This window comes from Cervus elaphus, chromosome 12, assembly GCF_910594005.1.
Source record: "Cervus elaphus chromosome 12, mCerEla1.1, whole genome shotgun sequence".
NCBI lineage: Eukaryota > Metazoa > Chordata > Mammalia > Artiodactyla > Cervidae > Cervus > Cervus elaphus.
In genome coordinates, this window is record NC_057826.1 from 53,785,112 (window position 1) to 53,808,442 (window position 23,331).

A 23,331-nucleotide genomic window follows, 5' to 3' on the forward strand; every position below is an offset into this window, starting at 1 on the left:
AAATACAGTCAGATCTGCATGTCCTCTGAGCCCACTCACCCCGTGACCTGGCTCTCCCTGACTTATGACTGCAAGATCCAGCCTTGTGGTAGTAAAGGAAGACCAGGGCCATATCAGCCATCATGTTATTCCAGCAGGCATTTTCTCTCATTCTCAGCTGCTCAAGTTAATGTACTCCTGTTGCTTGGAAGCACTCCAAGAAAGACTCCTTAAGACTGGAGAGAGTTCTGTCCTTAGAGAGATGAGGAAGCAGTATAGTGTCTCAGACACTGGCAGTGCGTATCTGTGCTGTGACCTGGCAGATATATGCAGTCACTGATTTTGTCCCTTTCTCCATTTTTGAGGTGCATTTCTGCTCCCTGCCACCATGGGAAAAGTGATTTCAGACTTTAGGATTAAAAAGGCTTGTTAGCTGAAGTTTTTCAGCTCCTTATTCACCATTGCGTCTTGTCTCTTTTCTAACTAAGAGTTTGGGAATTTTTAAAGATGACTTACCATCTCTTATGATATACACATAACCAGTGGTTTTGTGGCTGGTTTCTTCCTGAAATACACTTGTTAGTGAACCTGAAAGGCAATCTGGCAACGTTAAACTTTATAGTAAAAAAGTATTTTAGAAATCACTTACTCCAGTCCTCTGATTTTACCAGTGAGAAAACTAGGGTTCAGAGACAGGTGTGGCCTGCCTGAACCGAATATATGGCCGAGGCAGGATTCCAGTCTCCTAAGATATATTGTAGTCTTTACTTTTTTTTAATAGATTTAATGGGTTTAATAAGTTTCCCCCTTCAGTTCCTATTTGCAGCACCCAATATTCCTTTGAAATACCAGACTAACCCAGCAGTAAAGTTCAGACCTTCAGAGTTGAAAAATTCAGGTTCTCTGAGCATTCTGTGTTACAATGGCATTGTAGTCTTTATGTTTCTAATTGATTTATCTTACTTAGATTTTGATAAATGAATCCCATTTTAACATAACTTTATTGCATAAATCTGCAGTATTTCATAGGTCAGTTAACAGTTTCCATAGCTTACGCCACGCTGAAGGATCCACACATACACATTAACAAAGAAGATGGTGTTGGTCTTGGCTTTCAACCCCTCTAATATAAAAGCGTCATTATAGGCAAAACTCAGTTTCTTCTCCAAAGTTGTCCACACGAAATTGCCATTTTTACAGGTCGGATATGGTCAAATATCAGTAGTTTCCTTTGGTTCAATCTAATAGTTACATTTGTTGCTAAAGGGGTAAGAACAGCTACTTTCTTTGTGGAAAGAAAGTACACAAAGGTAAATTTGTTTTTATTCTAACCTTAGTCCATTTTCAGGCTGAGGCTTCCCACTGGAAAAGGGAAGAAATCCCATTATTTACACAGCAAGTAAAGCATGTTGGCTTTTCTGATTCCACCTCTTCCAGATTCGAAAAAAAGGACCATGTCCTGGTGCCTTTCATTTAACATGAGCTGCCTGGACAGTGTCAGCAGTACCAAAAGTGTAAGCTTTCCTTCACAATAAACAGGGAGAGGGAAATGGATGTCTTTTCCTGCTTTCAGCTCTGGAAAGTCTCACTTCATGGCTTGGAAGATGAAAGTAGCTATGTTTCAGTCTGTCAGTCACACTGAACCTCACAAACCATGGCTGTGCAATGGGAGTTCATGGAAGGCACCTCTAAATCTTGGCTTTTCCTGCCAATTTTCCTTTTCAGAGGCATGAAAGTCATTGAGAGCCGAGCCCAAAAGGATGAGGAGAAGATGGAGATTCAGGAGATCCAGCTGAAAGAGGCCAAGCACATTGCTGAGGATGCCGACCGCAAGTATGAAGAGGTCAGATCCTGGAGCTTAAGGCCTCATGGGTCCCCAGCCATGGCCCAGAAGCGGGGACTGGGGGAGCAATGAAACCATCTGTTTCCTTAGCAGAAATGGGTGTGTTTGAGAAGCAGAGTTCCTTTGTCCCCAGAAGATGGTTCTTAGTTTTGATCCTACTAGGGAGTCATTTGCACTGGGAAAGACCAGGGCTTTTGTTGTCCCCCACCCTCAAAGACTAGGGCAGAAGGTCTTTGGCCAGACAGCAGGGAAGGTTGGGTCGCTTGTGTTTTGTGAAAGGAGCCTCATGCTCTCACCACGCAGGCAGTTACCCCTCGTGAGATCCGCCTGGTGCAACCCAGTTTAGGCGGTGTAGAGACACAGACCACACATTTGCTCTCTGGATTCATGGAGGCACCTCTCAGTCTGTCCTCTCTCCTCACGACTCACAGGTGAATCACCTCCTGGTCATGTCCCCATGAAAGCACCCTCCTGTGTTAAGAGCCCACATGACTCTTTAAGGTTTTAGTTTTTCCCTTTAGCTCTCCTGAAACACCACTGACTCTTCATCATCATCATCCTCTCCAGGATACGCTATGCTCACTCATTTTGAAATGCTTCATAGGATCCCTTCTTCCTGGTCCTTTCTTCCTTCGACCTCATTAGTCATCTTACCAACTTCTCATGTTAGCATTTCTTGCTATTTCTGTTGGCATTTTTAACCTCCTCCACCAAAAGGAAGTGGAGGTACAGAGCTCTAAATTGATGAAGTTCTTTTAGGGTTATTTTCAGTCTTGCCTTGCAGCTCCCACCTTTTCAGCATAAAAGGCATCGTGTCTCATCATCCTGCTATTTCAGAGATGGTGAATTTCATCTCTCCCCCTCTTTCCACAGTTGGTCTGGCTGCTGTGTAATTATACAGGCTTTACTTGGGTCAGACTTCAGATGTGCCTGCCTACTCATAACTGACCACTCTGGATCTTTGTGAGCAGATGGTCTCCTCTCCCTGGGCATTCCTGGTGGAGAGTTGCTTCCCCTCCAGTCCACGGGAGAGAGGATCATCTTATTTGTAGGCAAGAACTCCCAGGGGCTGAGTCTAGCCCCTGCCCTCCCCCCCACCCCCCACACACACCATACTCAGAGCTTGGAAGCCCCATGGTGTATGTGTTTTGTGTTTGTCTCTCTGCAGGTGGCCCGTAAGCTGGTCATCATTGAGAGTGACCTGGAGCGTGCAGAGGAGCGGGCTGAGCTCTCAGAAGGGTAAGCGGGCCCGGCGCCAGGAGGCCCTGTGTGGGGTGCTGCGGAGCAGTGACTAAACAGCATGACCTTCTGGCAGCTGCACATTTACCTGTTTCAGCTCCGGGCTCCTCCTGTGCTCATTCGACGTGGATGAGCCACGCGTTTGGAACATGGAGGACTTGTGTGGGGTGTCTGTGTATGAATGCGTGTATCACTGCATGCCTTACCTGCACACTGATTTTGAGAATGGCCTTGTGCATTTCCTGTATCCACTAACAGCCAAGTTCGACAGCTGGAAGAACAATTAAGAATAATGGATCAGACCTTGAAAGCATTAATGGCTGCAGAGGATAAGGTACTGATGGCTCACGTATGGGTTTTAGGTTTAACTGCAACCCAGGCATCTTTCAGCTTCCAATGCCTACTGGTCCGTTTTTATAACGACTGCACCTTCACTACACCCTCTGCTATCTTATATCTTGCTTTAAGTGCTTTCTTTGGGTCCTTTATACTCTTGTTTTTCCTTCATAAATGCTCTTTGGTGCAGCCAAAAAAGAAGCCAAATCATCACACTTTGAAGCTGTTGAATTTTGTCTCTCCACCTCTCTGTTGTTGGAAGGAAGGTCCGGGGCAGTGTCCATGGTGAAATTGGACATCTCAGCCCCTGATGGTTTGGCTTCTTTAAGGCAGCCCTTTGTTCTCTAGGACTTGGTTTTCATTTTTTTCCCATCCCTCTCCTTTTTCTCTCCTCCTTCCTCTGGCCTGTCTCCCACCCTTTCTACCTCTGATCGAAAACATTAGCAAATGTGCCGAGCTTGAAGAAGAGTTGAAAACTGTGACGAACAACTTGAAATCACTGGAGGCTCAGGCTGAGAAGGTAGGCCAGGAGCACCGTGTGGGGGAGAGGCATCATTAAAGAGCTACTCAAGAGACACCCCCTTTTTCCCTTCTGAGGCCCTGCCAGTCAGAGGGATAGTCCATTAGACACTTTAGCCAGAGGCCTCATTTTGAGGCAATTTCCTGATGGTTATTGATACCAGATTCATTTTTTTTTTTTTTTATTCAATGGAAAATCCATTTTGTGTTGAGTATGTGAGTCATCCATAACAATTTAATTTAAACCAAGTGCCAAATGTATAAGTGATCTTGTTCTTATCCCATGTAAAACAATAGGCAGGAAAGCAGAGACCGCATTGTGGTGTGCCATTTGATCCCAGAGGCTCCATTACCTCCCGAGAGATGCTCAACATCTGTTGGCTGGGCTGGCACTTTCTTTGTATTAGAAGACACAAGTATAGGGTGAGCTGTGGCTTGACATCTGGAACATTCTCTCTGATTACAGTACTCGCAGAAGGAAGACAAATACGAGGAAGAGATCAAGGTCCTTTCTGACAAGCTGAAGGAGGTAATATTGGGAGTGTTTTAAACAAAGCCAACTGGATTGAGTTTGTCTCTGTGGAGCCATTTTTCATTTTAATGTTACAATGATTCAGGGGTATTCCGGGGTGGGCTTGGAGAGCCAGCAGTGGTAGCCAGCCACCCTCTCACCGTGGTGATTCACTGGTGGGTGGTTTCAGACCACTTTGTGGGTGCCAGGCTTGACTTTCAGTTTCCCTATCTTTGTAGCTACCGGCCACCTAAAACTTCCCAATTTTGATTGAAATAAATTGAATTATTGCAGGCTGAGACTCGGGCTGAGTTTGCGGAGAGGTCAGTAACTAAATTGGAGAAAAGCATTGATGACTTGGAAGGTAAGATCTGAAGTCTTGTTTCTAACTTAGCCCTTATGGCTGAATACTGACATGGCAAAGTGACTTTCCAGTCATGGCATCCTCCTTGACACACTCCTTTGCGCTTGCACATTTTTCTGGTCTGCCCTTTGGAGTTCTGTGGCTCTTAAGCGCTCTGCTCACCAGATGACCGCTAGCCACCAGACGGGGCCCGTCTTCTTTTTGTAACAGCAGATGCCAAGTGGCTCCACCGCACACTCTTAGAAGTGTGGCTGGTTTATCTTTCACTGTGAGTGAGGCAGTTATAGGTGAGAACGACTGGTGTGTTTTCTGTCTTCAGTGATACTTTCTTATTGTCAGAATGGTAAGGATTTGGTTTTTAGGCACAACTTAATCTTTCCTCAAGTGTGAATTCGATGTAAGGGTTTGAATTTCTTTTTCTAAGTTACTAATCATCTTGGCATATGCTCTGTGCCCTGAAATGGGGGGGGTGGCGGGTAACAGGGCATTATTGTACTTGGACATTATACGTAAGCATTTCTTCGCTGATATTTAGGTTTTATTTTGGTAACAGAGACCCTCTCTGTCTCTCAGAAATTCCAAATGTTGAGCCCCAAGGCTGTGAAAAAAGAAAAAAAAAAAAATATGTGAAATATATACATCAAAGGTGAAGGTGGGGCTAGAGAAGGGATTGGGTGTTGGTTCAGATGATAACCATGCTGGTAGAAAAGAGAAAATGACACGTGGGGGCAAAACAGGCTCCAAAGTGCAGCAAGGTATGACACCATCTTTAGAAAAGCCGAAGTACAAACTTGGCATAGTGACACTGTGAGGAGCGTGGCTCTCTTCATTTTTCAAGCCTCCTGGACCAGTGAAGGAAGCTTGAGTGGGAAGGCCACAAGGAATAGTCTGGATAGCACCAAGAAATCCATTTCCCAGTGGTCTAGCTTGGTCAGGAAGTCAGTGGTTTGAAGGTGGAGCCAGATAAGGATTACAGACTGTAGTCACAAATTGTTCCTCCAAAACAATGCCCGTGGCTGTTTTTTCCATTGTTTATAGTTGCAGGTGGCTGACTACTCCAGTGTAGTTAAATTATAGCTCTATAAAAGAAAAGCTGTCCTGTTGCTCCTCCCCCAACCAGGAGACAGCCTTCTGTGGTTTTGTTTAGGGTTTTAACATGGTTTACTACCATATTTGTTACAATTTTCATATTGAGTTTCTTATTTTTATTTTCTAATGGGTTTTGTTCTTTCTGTTTTTGTTTCACTTTTATTAAAAAAACAAAACAAAACAAAACGCACGTCTCCTGCATTGGCCACCTGCTGCGGCATCACTTCCTTCATGCATTGCCCTTTTCTTGCTGCTGTGTCGGGATGGTGTCCCTGCCACCCTCATTCACCTTCCATCTCTTGATCACTCTCCATGTCCTTGCACCTCTGCCTTCCACTTCCTGGTCATAGACGAGCTGTATGCTCAGAAACTGAAGTACAAAGCCATCAGCGAGGAGCTGGACCACGCTCTCAACGACATGACTTCCATGTAAATGTTCATCCACCCTGCCTGCTCACATCCGTGCCCACATGCTAGTGTGAGCAATTCGCCACCACTCCCTCTTGTATCTCCAGAATCTCTGCCTTTACACGTTTCTACTCACTCTCTTTGCACAATCTAGGATAGTCATTGTTTGTTTTTTTTTTCACATTCTACTTAGTATATAGGCCAAGTAGATTGTCCGTACAAACCGTCTTCCTCTCAGAATCCATTCACTTCACATTGTCTGAGCTAGATCGTTCCCACCATGCAGTGAGCTCGCATAGAAGTGACTCGGGCACTATACTTTTAGGAACGTAAACTAGGCTCAAGTAAAATCAGTAAGCCATGCAGTTGTGCAAGAATTGCCCAAGAAATAGCAAAAGTCAGTTTCCTGTGATTCAATTAAATATAACGTGAACATTTTTTTATTAAAAAAATACAAATTTAAGGAACCCTTCACCCTCAGATGACTGAGGCTCTGAGAGGAGGGAAATTGATCCAGAACAGCATAAAGGATGTTGCTGTAAAACATCACATCTTTCTTTTAAGAATTTTAGACAAAAATGAACCTTCTGCTGAGTATCCAAGCCTTTAATTTTCTGTTTATATAAAAAGAATTAACATACAAACACCACAACCTATGTCCAAGAAATGGGACATAAAGCATAGGTTGTGTGCTGTTAAGCACATCATGTATTCTTTAGGAGGGGTTTAATTTTCTGTTTATATAAAAAGTAATATACAAACACCACAACCTGTGTCAAAGAAATGGGACATAAAGCACAGATTGTGTGATACGAGTTTAGGGTTAATGGCCCGGCTTTTACTACTGCTGGGCAGTAAGGGTGGAGTGGATAGTCTTAATCTCACGAGAACCTGGAGCATACACAACTAACTTTCATATTACTAACCAAGCCTGAACACTGAACCGGTTCTGCCCCACTAAATTCTAACTTGGAGTGTTTCACAGAGGCTGCCTTTTAATCTCACAAGATGGCACTGAATTCCACATAAGCTGGGAATTTCGCTTTCCAGGCCCACCTGTCATTCGCTTACCCATGCAGAAAAATGGTAGCCTGAAGAGTGTTGGCATGTGTCTGCTGCCTTACACATTATAGAATCATCATGCTACCCCTGGAGACGTGACTGTTACCATGGAAACTGGAGAAAATTCCATCCTCTCTCCGCTCATTTATAAATGAGGGGGTAGATCAGATCATCTGTCTCTGATTGCTAAAATGTGGTGATTCTATGAGGAAAACTTGCAGCATCACGTTTGGTTATGTACTCTGAAAGGTGGGCTTAGCTTAAAATCTGTTTCTGAGTTCTGCTCATGGGTCGTCTTACCATGATCCCTCCCGCAGAAGAGGCTGGTGCTGGCCTGGGGCCCAGACCCTGGTGGGCAAGGATTTACATCCTCCCGCAGGTTTTGCATGTCTGCTTCTCACCTTTGTTTCGAGAGCTGCTCTCATTTGTTCGTTTGGCTTCCGTTTTCCATTGTGCCACTTTTTTTTTCCTGTTTCTCCCACCTTTTCTCTTCATGCAGATAAGTATCTTTGCTTCACTTCTCCCAAGACCCCTTCATCGAGCTGGATGTCCCACCTCTCTGAGCTCTGCAGTTTGTCTGTTCTCCAGCTGACCCTGATTCTTTCTTTTCACATCCTGCCTTAGGGCCAGGTTCACATTGTGCTTCCTCTTGTACAGAAGCTCCTCGTTTCAGTGTAAAATAAACACTATGTAAGCTGTTTCTGTTTGCTATTCTTTTTACTTCTTATTTATTGATATTTTAGTTTCAACGCTGAATAAAACCACAAATCTGCTTCACACACAGGAGGGTAAATTTTTGGCTGCTGCTTTGCTTTTTTTTTTTTTTTTCTATTCTGAACATCATTCATTAATATCAACAGTCTCTAAAGCGGTAGTTTCTTGTGGAACTTTTTCAAAATACACATGCCTGGGTCATTCTCTGGGTTTTGGTTTGCAAAGGTTAGAGTTAGGTCCAGGCAGCTGTGCTTTTTAGGGATTGGGATGGTACTGGTGTGTGAAATGGGTTGAGAACCTTCACACAGGGGATTTTGCTTGTTGAAGCCAGAGGGTCTGCCTTGAGCAGGGCCTTCGTGTGCAATGTTGAGTTTGGGATGTGGTGAGCCTGCTGTGTTGGTATTTACATCTAAATGTAAAAGCACTCTCCTGCTTGAGAGTGGGGAGCTAACTAAGGAAAGGCTGCCAGCCCACACATATCCTAGAAGATGAACAGGATGTGGATACAAAAACAATGTAAGTTGAGATCATTATTGATCATCCTTTTACAGCACAAAGTATATTCATTCCTCAGCCACCTTCATTTTGATCATGAGATGACATTCTTAGGTTTTACGAACATATGAGTATGTTCAAGTCAAGATTTATTTTTTTGCTCTTAAGCACATCATGTATTCTTAGGAGGGATTTATACTTACATAATCTTTGTGATAACTTTTTTTTATTTGTGAATATTTTTAAAGCATAGCTATTAAAATTGGTTCTTTTTTTTACCCCCTAAAAATAATAGAAATTGTTCAGTTATAGTTTATTTTATTGGTTATATTTATAAATTAAAGAATAGCATGTAAGTGATTTTTTTAAAAACACATCACAAAATTAGAACTTTAAAATGATGTGGAATTTTCTCTCTCAATGCCCAACACTTCTCATCCTCAACAATCTGGCTATATTTCTCCTGTGTTTTAAATGTGAGTGATTGTTATCTGTGTATAGTTTTTCTGAGCCTAAGTACTTATATATCCCTATGTTCTAATAAATTTGAGCAAACTGAAAATGTCAGTCACTTTACAAAGACTTCAGAACAGAGTAAAAGTACTCTTTTTAAGAGGGCTGTGAATTTAGTAGTGGTATAATATACTTTTTAAAATTTATAATCTAGACAGTCTTTCTCCCTGTAATTCCTTACTTTTCTTTTCCTAGGGCTCCTTGGGCCTGCTTTTGACTATGATTCCTACTTTGTTCTTTTAAAATTCAGAGTAATAAAAGTGGGCCCTTCTCTGAGTAACCCTGCTTCCTGCCATAGAAAGAAATGACAGGTCTGAAAGTTGTGCGGAGCAGATGTTTAGTTAATTCTGGAGGCACACCAGTTTGGGGGGAACCATTCCAGAGACTCTCACACTTTCTCTAGGTATATTCTACAGGGAGAAATGGGAAACTGATGGACTGCAAAGGCAAATCTGGAATAGCCCAAGGACTTCCCTGGCACTCCAGTGATTAGGACTCTGTCTTCCAGTGCAGGGAGCCCAGGTTCAGTCCCTGGTCGGGAAACTAATATCACACATGCCACAGGGTTTAGCCAAATTAAAAAAAAAAATCTGAAACAGCCCAAGAAGGTATGGGCACACAAGAGGATAAATAGCTAGTTGATTTTATCGAGAAATTGTTGGGACCCAGGCTTCTAGCTCAGCGGATCATGCCATCATAGAGGCGGCGGCTGCAATAGCCTTGGTTGGACCAAACCCCAAAAACATTGGCAGTTGGCAGTTGACGCCCCAGATATTGGGGAGGTAGAACAGGAGGGATAAATATTTCCCAGGCCCCCCAAGCATACCATTTCTATGGCAGCCAAAGTAGAGCACGTCCAAACGAGGACATTGTAAGGATACTGTCATTTAAACTGCATTCACATCGACCCTCTGGGTTCTCTGGGGTTTCTGCAGAGTTCTTTCATCCCAGCTTGACTGTACATTGGTTCAGGAAGCTAAGACATCTACATGCCCATGGTGATGTCTCACATGTGAGAGTGTGAATGTGCTGCTAGTGGGGTTAAATTTTGCAACCCCCAAGCATGCAGGACATTGTGAAAGGTAGGGAGGATGTGGTCAGGAGATGAACTGGAAATGTTCTTTGTTCTCAGTGAGCTGGCCATCTTGTGGGAAGATAGATGAGTGAAGCAGGTCTGACCTGTGAAGCAGATGGTGTACATTTAGAGTCCATGAGGAATAGAGACAGTAATTCTGACTGGGAGCTACCTGGAGAAGATGACATTTGACTGGGGTTTTGCATATTCAGAACATTTGGATCAGCAAAGAAGACAAGGTGGAGATATTCCAAGCTAAAAAAACAGTGAATATAAGGTATTCCTCATCTCCTACCATATGTGAAAGTGAAAGTGTTAGCCGTCTAGTCGTGTCCGACTCTTTGTGACCACGGACTGTAGCCTTCCCAGCTCCTCTGTCCATGGAATTCTCCAGGCAAGAACACTGGAGTGGGTTGCCATTTCCTACTCCAGGGGATCTTCCTTACCCAGGGATCAAACCCAGTTCTGCATTGTAGGCAGATTCTGTATACATGAGAGAATATTAAAATGAGAATTGATTGATTTCCCAACAGACCTGGGAACTAGAAACTGAACATTTTTATTCTCCCCAGGTGTAGGATTGTCAGCTCTTCAGGATCATTAAGATAGAGATTGTGGGTTTAGGTTGTCACTGGCATGCAAGACAGTTCTGTAACCTTCAGCTTTCCGTGATAAGGGCCAGTTTCTTATCCTTGTTTGGGCATCCCCTGGTTTCCCCATCAGATAAAAGCTGACTAGCAGCTGCCTTCTTTGCCAAACATACTTCATACCAGTCTCCATGTGGACATTTGGGATTTTATACATGTCCATTTAGCACCAGAGAATGCCATCCTTTTTAGAAAGTCAGCAGTTAAATCAGTTTTGAGCGGAGTAAGTGCTTATTCTTTTGCTGTTTGTGTAGAGTAACACACCCTATCTCTAAGCTGGATGAGAGTTTACGCTGTGTAGCACAGTGACTATGGTAGAGACATGGAGCTTAGTTCTGCATTTCCAAAACTGTTAATACAGTGGCAGTGGCCCCCTCTAGGGGCCACCTGAGAGGAAAGCCAGCCCTAGGAGTGGAGATGAAAGGGTTCCAGGAAGGGATGAGCAGAAACGGTAGGTTAAGGTTTTGCAGGAAGCTCTCAGTCACTGAGCCCTACAAGGAGTGGATGGTGTACTAGGCTCACCTCCAGCCCTGCCCCAGTTCCTGAGGCTGTTGCCAGAAGCTTCATTGGGCCCAGTTCACATGGTGGTTTTAGTGAGATGCATAAGGAACATGCCCCCTCTCTCCTCCTCGGATCCTGCCGAGGAGAAGGATCCCTTTCCTCCTCTTGTTTCCCTTTCCTCCTGCCAAGAGAGGAGTCCTGTCTCTTCCTTGGTCAGCCAGGCCTTTCCTGGGCACAGGACAGCTTCTCATGGGGTGAGGGGAACCTGCTCAGCAAGTGACCAGCACCTGAGGTATCTCTGTGTTCTGTTTACTCCCTCTCACCAACTCCAGCTAACCTCTCTTCCTTCTGCCTCTTCTCTTCTGCTAACCTGCTTGCTGACCTGTACAGATCAACTCTACCAGCAACTTGAGCAAAACCGCCGCCTAACTAACCAACTAAAGCTGGCCCTGAATGAGGATTAAACTTAAGTGGGGAAGAACCTGGGCTGAATTCTAGGAATGCAGCCCATGTCAGGAAGTATAAGACTGCCATACCTTCAGATAGTAGGATTGAAAATGATTACTTTCTGCAGACATGAATCAGTTGAAAGGTTGGCCTTGCCTGCATTTTCCTCTTATATCTGGAATAATTAAGTTCTCTTTAATCCCCAAACCGCTTTTATGGTAAAATTACATCTGTGTATATGGGTCAATGTTTATAATCAGTTCAGTACTCATCTTTGCAATAGCAGGTCCTCTTATTTGGACTGATGCATAATGAGAACCAAAAAAATGTTTTCTATTTCCTACAGAGAACTGAGTCTTGCTTAAAATTAGAAAGTCAAAGCAGAGGAGTGTGTATCAGCATATATATATATATATTATATATAGGATGTGATATATATAATATATATTCCTATTGCATATTCATATTTCTAACTTCTAAGTATCTGGTATAGTGTTTGAAATATGATTAAATGTACCTATGCTTGGGCAAAATAGCTTTTGAAAACAGGAGTTCATGTCAGAAGTCCCCGATTGTCTGAAAGGTATGCTTTTATTTAGTCTTAACAGTGTTGTTGGAATCTGGTGAGAATGTCATGCTAATAATAAATAGAACACTGTGAGAATAATAAGAGAATGTCCTACTGGAGTGTGCATGAAACATGTTGGTTATTTTTTTTTTTAAACGAGCAACAGAAATAAATCCTTGAAACGTTGTCAGAAGGTCTAGTAATGTCATCTTTGTTTTCTCTGAGATTGTGTTACAACGCAACTCTCAGACCTTAACTGCCTGTAACTGAGAAATGTCTGCTGCTGTTATAACTTGAGTGCTGCGAGCACCTCTCCCAGTTCCCACAGCGCATGATCAGTGAACATCCACCAGCCCCACCTGTATTTTGCTCCCGTGGTTTGCTGGTGGAGATTCACCTGGCCGCTCTGTGAGAGCCTGCTGTGCCTGTGGTTTCTTCAGGTCCAAGACAGCTTCCCCTTTGTAGGTCCCTGTCTGGAAATGAGTCGTGTCTTACGAGCATGCCTGGTCCTAATCATCTCATCCTGTGTTTGTGATTGATGTTTGCCTGCCTAAGTGTACAAACCACCGCTGTGTCCAAAGCTCAGCTATTCATGACTTAATTTTCTAATCCCACCACAGAGAAAGTGGCTCATGCCAAAGAAGAAAACCTTAGTATGCACCAGATGCTGGATCAGACTTTACTGGAGTTAAACAACATGTGAAAACCTCCTTAGCTGCGACCACACTCTTTCATGTTGTTTTTGTTTTTTCGTTTCGTTTTGTTTTTAAACACCATGCTTACCATGAAACCCCTTAATGCATTTTTTATTTACTTTGACCACTGTCACAGAAACATCCACAAGATACCAGCTAGATTGGGGGTGGGGAAGACACACACACATACACACACACACACACACACACACAGGCAAGCCCGTGTTCAAGGTGACAATAATTTAAATGTGCCATTTCCCAAGTTGACATTGCCACGCCGTAGAGAGTTTAGTGACACAGTATGCTTAGTCAGTCCAGGAATCCTTGAGGAAGCAGAAAGATTTCCACTCAAAGTGCCAATGATGCATGACCAGGAAGGGTAACCTGGGGAAGGGAGGGACCAGGTTGGAAACACAATCGGGTGTGAATTGGTGCTACTTTAAACAAAAGGTCCCACTGTGGTCTCTCCTTAAATATTGTACGATTTAGAAGTCTGTCCAACACTAATTTATTTTGTCGTGAGTTTTACAATGAGGTGAGACTGTGGATCCTGTCTGCCAGAATTCACTAAAGCCGAAGCTTTGTAATCCACCGTGCTCTTCTAAATTGGCACATTTGCAGTTCGTTACAACTTGTGGGATAGCATGTGATGTGGATTTCCAGCATGTTCAAGTGAAAGATGTGGGCACCACATACAATGGTGAAGAAAACACATTGTCTTAAGAGCTATAACTGTATGGAAACCTTGTACAATGATATGGAATAAATGCACATTGTAGGACATTTTCTAAACAGGGTGGTCCTGTCGTTTGTATGTTTTTACTTTGTGAACTTCAGATCGCGTAATTGACCTACCTTCCCTCACGCATGTTCCTTAAAGCTTATTAATACCCCAGTGTCTGGGAGGGAGTGGGTTTCTTGTGTCATCTTCCCAGAAGCACTCAAAGCAGGATCCCTTTGGTCTGTTAAAGTTACAGCAAGCAGCAAAGGGCCTTCCCCAGTAGCTCAGTAGTAAGGAATCCACCTGCCAATGCAGGAGGCATGGTTTTGATCCCGAGGTCAGAAAGATTCCCTGGAGGAGGAAATGGCAGCCTGGGAAATTCCACTGACAGAGGAGCCTGGCAGGCTACAGTCCATAGGGTCACAAAGAGTCAGACACGACTGAACAACTAAGCAAAAACAAGTAACGGAGGACCCTTCCCAAGTCCCAGCCTTTCTCCAGATTGTGGGTTATATCTGCACATACATACATGTAGGCCTTTTGCTGTGGTTCTACCAGTTTGGGGAGTTTTCCTCAACTCTTAGTTAAGTCTTTAGCGGTGGCGATCATACATAACAAAAAATTGCAAGTTAATGCATCAAATGTGTTGTTCCCCAGCAGTGTAACTGTATTTAAAAGTAGAAGTGTTTAAAAAAACTTCCCTGGAGGTTCAGCGGCTAAGACTCTGGGCTTCCAATGTAGGGGCCCTGTGTTTGATCCCTGGTTGGAGAACTAAGATCTCACATGCCATAACTAAGACTTGGCACAGCCGAATAAATGAATAAAACTTTTTTTTTTTAAGTAGAAGTAAAGGATCTCGGTGATTTTCTGCTTTCTAACTCGTGTTTGAGTTCTGAATTCCAGTACCTCTTTTTATTGGACTTGGAAACTGAAAACATCACTGGCCAGTCTTGAAGACATTAAAGAAAGAAAAACAGATTACACTGTTAATTGGCTAAACTTGTACTACAGGGGGACAAAGAGGACATTCTCATATAAAGCAAACACAGTAAAATGGAAACAAATTCATTTGGATGCACAGATGTTTGCATCGAAAAGGATCCAGTATCTCTAGCTGTTCTTCCACACTCTGCTCAGGTATTCTCTGCAGAGGCCCAAAGAGAAGCCTGGCATCTGAGTTACAGTTCCCACCTCTAAAAAGTTGTCCTTTTAGTGGATAAAAAAGATGCAGTGGATATATACAATGGAAAATTACTCAGCCATTAAAAAGAACGAAATAAGGCCATTTGCAGCAACATGGACGGACCTAGAGTGTGTCATACTGAGTGAAGTCAGAGAAGGAGAAATATCATATGACGTCCCTTATATGTGGAATCTAAAAAGAAATGCAGATGAACTTACTTATAAAACAAAGACTCGCAGGCTTAGAAAACTGAACTCGTGATTGCCAGGGAAAGGGATAGTTAGGACTGTGGGAAGGTCATGTACACACTGCTATATTTAAAATGATAACTAACAAACACCTATTGTATAGCACATGGAACTCTGCTCAAATGTTATGTGCCAGCCTGGATGGGAGGGGGGTTTGGGGAGAATGGATGCATGTGTATGTATGGCTGAGTCCCTTCACTGTTCACCTGAAACTGTCACAACATTGTTAATCATCTATACCTCGATACAAAATGTTTTTGGTATTTAAATAAAAAGCTGTCCTCTTACTAAAAGCAAATATGAACTCTCTGTGTCTCAGCCTCCTCGCATCTTCACCAGCCCTGGGCACTCCCCTGCCCACTCCCAGCTAGACACAGATACCCCTGCCTCCACTCAAAAGCTTTCCTATGCCAGCATCTTTTCACCTGGGGAGCCAGATCTGACTTCACGTTTCCTAGCTGCCTAGCCTGTCAGGTCCCTAAATCAGATTCTTCATCTATGTAATGGGTACCTAGCACACAGGTTACTATTGTGGGACTGGAATGTGTGAGCCAGGTGATGGGTATGCATCACAGTACCTCAGGCGGACTCAGTGACCACTCCTGCTGCTGCCCCTTGTGCCCAGAGACCACCACCGAGGACTGGCAGATGCTGGGACACTAACTGCCCGACGTGGCCATGGTAGCTATGAGGACACTCTTAGATACCTTGGGCCACAACCTGTCGTGAGCGCCTCACAGCTGTCCTTTCAGCTTCACCTCGGCCCCATTTCACTTACACAACAGGCTCAGGGAGGCTGAGCGAACCTGCTCTCGGGTCCAGAGCTCGCAAGCAGTGTGGTCAGATGTCAAATTCAGGCCTGTGCAACTCCAAAGCCCTGTTTGGGCTCTTCTTCCGCTTGTTTCAGACGTTTTGCAGCAGAAGAAAAGCAGCTCCTGGACATGGATAGAACCAGATGAGGAGGCAGGTACAGTTGTGGGAGGATGAGGCCAGAGGCTGAGTCAGCCTGCAGCTGCCCTGACCCCCGTGGGTGGTTTAGGGCCTGACTTCCTCCCTGGGTTCCAGGGACCAGATGAAATCAGTGGATTACTGTGGCCTCGTGCCAGTTCATAGAATTGTTATTAACTGATGGTTCCGATATGTAGAAAAGGAAGAACGCCCTGTCCCCACGAGGCACCCGTCTTAGGTCAGACCCAGCGTGATTATCTCTGAACGTGCTGTTCTGTGAGGTCAGGGGAGAGCAGTGACAGGTCTTCAGAGTGCCAACACCAAGGCTGGACGCTGATACAGTCACCATTTAGAAAACCATGTAGCGCAGACAAAGAATTCAAGGTTCATACTCTGAATTCCATTGTCAAGACTTAGCAGGCCCAGATTTCAGAATGCACAGCCAGAGATGTTACTTTGTTCAGTGTAAAACAATGTGGAACCCCACAGAGAAAGGTTACAAGGTAAGCATATAAGCATCTTCCAAAAATACTTAATTTTGTGCTGGGAATTCTATGATGTCTTATTAAGGAAAAAAGAAAAGCACTTTGTGAGTACATTCTGAAACTTTTGAGGCTGGCATTGACGAGAACAGTACTTACTGCTCTTAGAGATATCATTAGCAGAAACAAAATCTAACTTTTATGTATACTGTTATGTATCCTCCAGAATTTAAAACCTTGGGCCTGATTTTTTTTTTCTCCAAGAAAAGTCTTTTTCACTTCAAAAAACTGCTTAAATCTATGTTAACCATTTTTTAACCTTTTCAACACTATTCGTAAATGTGATTTAAAAAAAAAAAAATGCCCTCAGATGTACATACCAAAAAAGCCCTCTGAATTCTCCAATCAAAACAAAATGCTGAGGTGTTCAGGGAGCCATCATGTCGAAAATTGGAGACGGATTTGGAAAGAAATTGCTAGGAATGGCAGGCGATGCAAGAAGTGTTCCTTCCATTATATACACTTTTTGACATTGAGGGTTTTCAGGGCTACATTCCTCTGACAGATGTCATAAAATTTTGTGTCAAACGGTGAATGAAGATATGTTGAGGGCTTACTAATGTGATTGCAACTTTTGCCAATTTCTTGACGAATAGACATCGACCTAGAAGATAAGACTGGTTCCTGCTGCCTGTGTCCTTGCTTTCCGGCTGTTACCAAGGCCATGGGGAACAAAGAGGGGAGTCAAGGCCTTATCAGGGCCTGCCAAGGCTAGTGCCATAACTGAAATGCTGATGTGAAGCCGGAAGGAGGCTTATCATCCTCAAGGCTGGAGAGCTCAGTGGCTTGCTCAAGGTCACCATCGCTTGAGTTCAACCCCAGTTCCCCTCCAGGCTAGGCAGCAGAGGGTGGGGCTTGGAAACCAGGGAGACCTGCTTCAAGTCCTCCACCACTTACTGATCGACCCCTGGTTAATCGTAACCATTTGTGCAGCAATTTCTCCAACCTTAAAGATGCTTTGCCTGTGCACTTCCTCACAAGACCAAGAGCTAAACGAGGTGATGTGCGTGGACTCCCCACCCCCACCCTGCCTCTGCCTCCAGTTCTGGTCCTTGACCCCAAGCCTTTTCTTCCTCTTGCATTGGGTCCTTGGGGAAACTGAAATAACTTTTTCCTTTTGAAATGAAAATCCTGAGCACCAATCTCCAGTAGACTGTTCATGGCTTTGCAGTGGTACTCCCACATAAAAGGCATTCACAATATAGTTGTTGATTGACCCAGACACAAATGCTCAGGTAACAATTTCAGCGTAATCACCTGTGCATAGAAGGTGAAGAATGTTTCAGAGTAGCAAGAGTCATATCTCATTTTTAAGCAAAATACTGGCTCTTGGAAATTTCTTTTGCTCCATTTCTTGAACTGCATTTGGACGTGTTGCTGAGTGAAAGGGAACAGAACATCGGATCCTGATGGTTCGCCTTGCAGCAAATGTAAGTGAAGACAGATCAGTCCTCGTTCGTTCTTGAGGAACTGCAGTAGATCCCTATCTCCAGAGGAAAGCTCGTGATGAGAGAAAGGTGAAAAGCCCTTCTGTATGTGGCCCAGGAACACACAAAATACTGTTCTGTTCCCAGGGAGCCAACTGGACATGCCTGGGCCAGAAGCACAAAGGAGTGGGCTCCCCTGGATGGATGCTGCCTAGGGATGGAAGTAAGAGGGGAGTACAATTGATGATAGTGAGTCCTGACCTGCTGTCAACTCGGGGTTTGAAATGCTGCCTTTCCAGTGGAACTCATTGCTTGGACTCATAAATGGAAAATTAAATTCCCCAGTAGATGCAATGGGATCCTATAACCCTATGGCCTTCTAATGAACCAGGTTTTGATGTGCTGGCCACATCCTGCTTTAGGACCTCCACTCACCCACCCTGTCCCAAGCCCACTTCCTCTGAAAAGCATGTTTCACAGGTAAGTCCTTGAGTCATGCTGTGGTCACAGACACCATTATCCCAAGTGAGCACCATTGCTATCCCAAAAGGGTTTGGCATTGTTGCTGAAAGTCCAGCAATCAGCATATTAGAAGTGTGACCCAGCACCCAGGCAATAGGGTTTTTTATTTTCCTTCTTAAGGTAAGTGCTAGCTTCATGGAGATGACTGGCTTATCTGCATCTCAGAACCCAGCTGGAAAGTGATTCATCAGCGGCTTCCTTGAGCCTAATGACCACCATTTCCATCATGTGTCTTCCTGATCTTTTCTCACAAATACTCTTTTTATCCAGGATACTCTAGGACTGTCTGTCTTAGCACCGTCCCAAGAAATTAAAAAGGAATGTGGAGGGTAATTGGCCTAGAAATAGAGATGTAATCAATGTAAAGAAAATGTGACTCAGTGAAGTGTCTCTGATCTCAAATCCTGGCAGAACTGTTGACATCTCTTCATCCCTGATCCTCTGCTTGAAAACTCCTATCTGGATCTTCTCCTGTTTCTGACTTATGTTCTCTCTTTCCCCTCCAGCTGTAGTATTTCATTATAATCTCTTATTCTGCTCACTCTCAAACATAGAAAGGGTTTCTCTGTCGTCTTCTAGTGGCTAGAGAGTATGTGGAGATTAAAATTGTAAGTAGGGATTTTCCTGGTAGTCCAATAGTTAGGACTTTGCCTACCCATGTAGGGTGTGTGGGTTGGATCCCTAGTCAGGGAGCCAAGATCTCACATGCCTCATGGCCAAAAAACCAAAACATAAAATAGAAGCAATGTTGTAACGAATTCATTAAAAACTTTTTTTAAATGGTCCAAATCAAAAAGAAACTTACAAAAAAATATATCAGTAATTTGGCTTACAGGACTAAGAATTTCCATTTCCACTTAAGAAGCACTCCTATTATTTTAGGGACTAGAGGTTGGAGGTTGGAGGGAAAAGTATAGAATTTTTGGCCGCAAAGAGTCTGTAATCTACAGGAGGCAATGCAGACATGTTAAGAAATAATAATAATAGGATATGATTGTCTGGCAAAATGAGAGTAAATTATACAGAAGTGCATGGAAAACAGGCATTGTTCCCCCTTCCTGGAAGATTTTTAAGCACCTAAAACCAATGGGAAAGGCTTTTCTGGGCATGCTGTATAATTTTCTCGAGTATTCCAGCCACAGTCATGCACGACTCACCCTTACCTCTCAAACCTTAGAAACAAGAGAGAGCTCTGTTAGTTTAGATCTGCTTTGATCTCACTATTTACTCTCACCACCAAGTTTTTTGCTCATTATTGTAGGTTTGTTTCATTGAACTTAATTTACAACTTTTTCCCTCTTACCCTCCCCTCGTTTCTTGTTTTATGCCGTTGACTTTCCAAAAAACAAAGACATTGGGATCTTACTATACTTTTGCTTTTCTCTTAGAGCATCTCCCAATCTTCAGAGCAAAGAGTAGTATATACCTAAATAATTACGTAGGCTCTTCGAGATTACAAAATCAGCTTTCTATTCCACGAGGGAGGTCTGCAGGGAGCCAGCCTTTGCTTCCCGGGAAAGCAGATGGATGAGCATCACCATGAACTCATTTATTCTGTGGGAAGACTCTCCCGTGCTTTTCCTGAGGCCCTTAGAGAAGAGTCACCTGACCTCCTAAGTTGCCAGACTTCAACTTTCTTAATGGGATAGGAGCCCTGCGGGTCTCTAGGTAATCTTTCTTCCAGCCTTCCATGAAAGACAGCAAGCAAGGTAATGTACATGGGCTTTCACTACGGTGGGTTTTTTTTTGTTGTTTTTTTTTAATTTTTACTTTTTTGGCACAGCATGTGGGATCATATTTCTTGACCGGATCACATCCTCATCCCATCCATGAGAAGCACAGACTCTTAACCCCTAGGCCACCAGGAAAGTCCCTCACTGCTGTATCCATAGGAATTGCTTGGTGGTGGCAGCTCCCTTTCACTTTACTAGTTTGGATTCCGACCCAAGAAAGATAAAGTATTACTGATTAACATGGAATAATGAAATTTGGATGAAAAAGACTAACCGGGAGAATTAATTCCAGCTTGTATAACAGCAATAAATAGGTGTTACATATTTAAAGGAATATGTAAATTTCATGTAGTGATTTAGAAATTCAAATGAAAACCTATTTGCCATATATGGACATAGGACTGCAAGGTAAATAAGCCAAATGTACATCTAAAGTACAAGGCACCATATAATTGTAAACATTTCTCAGTTTATTTGTCACAAAAGATTATAAAAATAAGAAAATCTATAAAGAAAAAGGTCACTAGAAGTCTCACCATCACTTAAAAAAATTATTTTCCATGTGTTTTGCCTATGTGTATGCAGAGGACTTTCTATTTAAAACTTTATTTTTTTATTTAAAAACTTTGCATGAGCACCTTCCTATGTTGCTAACCTAGTCTTCAAGGTATCATTATATGAAATGGTTAATATGCCATAGTTTGTTATTCTCCTGTTTTTGAACATTTGGATTCTTTCTGATTTTTTTGTTCTTATAACTAGAACTGATATGAAATTCTTTGTAATTTGTATATTTTCTGACTCATAGGAAATGAAAACATACACTTTGGGGGAAAAAAAACTATTTAAGTGCAGGCATTCCCTAAATATAGTGTTAAACTGTTTAACTATCAATATGCAGTGATTCCTGCTCCAGCCTGGACTGGACAATCCGTTTGATTTCCAGCCTTTGGGTTCTTAAAAAAAAAAAAAACAAACACCACAGTTTCCCCAAGCTGGTTGAAATAGAGGGCTTTAAGAAATCCAGTTCCATGTTATCTCTGTTTCTCCCCCACCTCCTCCCACCAACATAAACACACAGACTTGAACTATAACAGGTGCTTTCATGGCAGCCACTCTTTCCTATAACCCATGTTTAGACCCAAAGTTGATAAAAGTGAATAATGGGTGTTTGCCAACAAAGATGTCCATCTAGTCAAAGTTACGGGTTTTCCAGTAGTCATGTATAGATGTGAGAATTGGACCATAAAGAAAGCTGAGTTCCGAAGAATTGATGCTTTTGAACTGTGGTGTTGGAGAAGACTCTTGAGAGTCCTTTGAACTGTAAGGAGATCCAGCCAGTCCATCCTAAAGGAAATCAGTCCTGAATACTCATTGGAAGGACTGATGCTGAAGCTGAAACTCCAATACTTCAGCCACCTGATGCGAAGAACTGACTCACTGAAAAAGACCTTGATGCTGGGACAGATTGAAGGCAGGAGGAGAAGAAGGGGACGATAGAGGATGAGATGGTTGGATGGCATCACCGACTCAATGGACATGAGTTTGAGCAAGCTCCAGGAGTTGGTGATGGACAGGGAAGCCTGGCATGCTGCAGTCCGTGGGGTCACAAAGAGTCGGACATGACTGAGCAACTGAACTGAACTGGGGTGTGGTCTCCAAGGCAGTGTTCATGGTCACTCTTGCCTCCGTTTTAGTAAGATCCTTTACTACTGGTAGTGAATAGTGATAGAGGGATGAAGCAGCAATAGAAGAAACTTAAACTGCACTATGATGGACGTGGTCTAGAATAGAGGTCAAAATCCCAGGCTTTGCCTGTTCGTGTTTAAGGACATTTTCCAAACAGGTTTGTTTTGCATTTTGTGTTGTGTCCCCGTGTGGTGAACAGATGGGAGGTTTTTATTGTAAGTTTTTTGCTCTGAGATTGACAGGCTGGAGAGTTTCCTGAAACATGGACTGAAATTGCCATTTCAGAACAAACCTGGATGAATATATGCCTCAGAACATATGCCTCAGAGTCTGTTCCAGGGATGTTGCTGGGCTCTGCCCCTTTGCCTCCTCTCTCCCTCTTTGTATGACAAAAATAAAAACATACAACTACAAAAACAAAAAAGCCAGACTTTGAAGTAAGACCAGATTTTTGAAGTCACTCTGCCACCTACTGGTTGTATGACTTTGAGAAAGCTATTTAATGTCTCTGTCTGCATGATGGGGTGATAATAATAGTACCTGCATCCAGGGCATGATTAAGATGCTACGTGTAAAGTATTTAGTACAGTGTCTGACACAACAAGCTCTCAGAGAGGAATAGCTTCACTTTTGTGTGTTATTTAAACACACCTGAGTCTTGTGTCTGCCATCAGCCATTGCAGCCACCCTCCCTGGCTTCAAGGAAAAAGCTGCCTCTTGTCTCTTCCATACTCACCTGGGAGGCTGCCATATGGTGCTGCCCCTGCACCTTCAAGACTGCCTCTGGTTGTCATCAGTATGGTTCAGAGCCAGATAGCCCACTTGGATTTTCCCCCTGAAATCACAAGGAGATGAGGTTTCATTGCCCTGCAAAACTAAAATTCAGGGAATTCCCCAGTGGTCCAGTGGTTAACACTGCGCTTTCACTACCAACAATGGCAGTTCAATCCCTGGTTGGAGAACTAAGATCCTGCAAACTACACATTGTGGCCAAAAAAACCTCTAAAATCCAAAACTGATGAACAGTAAGAACAGCCCCTCTCCAATGGGAGAGGCAAGGCTTAAGTAGACCCTGCAAGACGGAAAGGCCAACCATCACCAGCGCTCTGGGAGCCACCTCCCCCATGCCATCCAGAGGACAGCATGTAGGTCCTGTGTCTCCACCAGGGCACGGTGGGGCTCCTCAGTGACGCTGTGCAAACCCAGCTCACCCGGCTATTGACCCTCCTCCCACACACCAGAAGGTTACCTGGGGTGACTTTTTCTTCAGACAATAACAAAATCCTCCTCCTCCTCTGGTGAAGTCCTTAGCA

The 23,331-nt window shown here is 43.4% G+C and overlaps 1 protein-coding gene across 26 annotated transcripts in view; it reads left to right on the forward strand.

The window, feature by feature from the left end:
* Window positions 1-13,797, forward strand: part of TPM1 (tropomyosin 1) — a 28,992-nt gene extending 15,195 nt beyond the window's left edge. For 4 of the 26 annotated variants that reach the window (XM_043918851.1, XM_043918859.1, XM_043918858.1 and 1 more), the window contains 7 exons: window positions 1,705-1,822; window positions 2,991-3,061; window positions 3,842-3,917; window positions 4,383-4,445; window positions 4,722-4,791; window positions 6,231-6,309; window positions 7,850-8,050. In XM_043918851.1, coding sequence (XP_043774786.1) covers window positions 1,705-1,822; window positions 2,991-3,061; window positions 3,842-3,917; window positions 4,383-4,445; window positions 4,722-4,791; window positions 6,231-6,309; window positions 7,850-7,853 — 481 coding nt within the window. In that variant the 3' untranslated portion in view covers window positions 7,854-8,050. Of the gene's footprint in view, window positions 1-1,704; window positions 1,823-2,990; window positions 3,062-3,319; window positions 3,396-3,841; window positions 3,918-4,382; window positions 4,446-4,721; window positions 4,792-6,230; window positions 6,314-7,849; window positions 8,051-11,685 lie in introns of those variants that run through there. The other 22 variants (XM_043918853.1, XM_043918865.1, XM_043918864.1 and 19 more) reach the window with 8 other exon arrangements.
* Window positions 13,798-23,331: the final 9,534 nt, after the last annotated feature.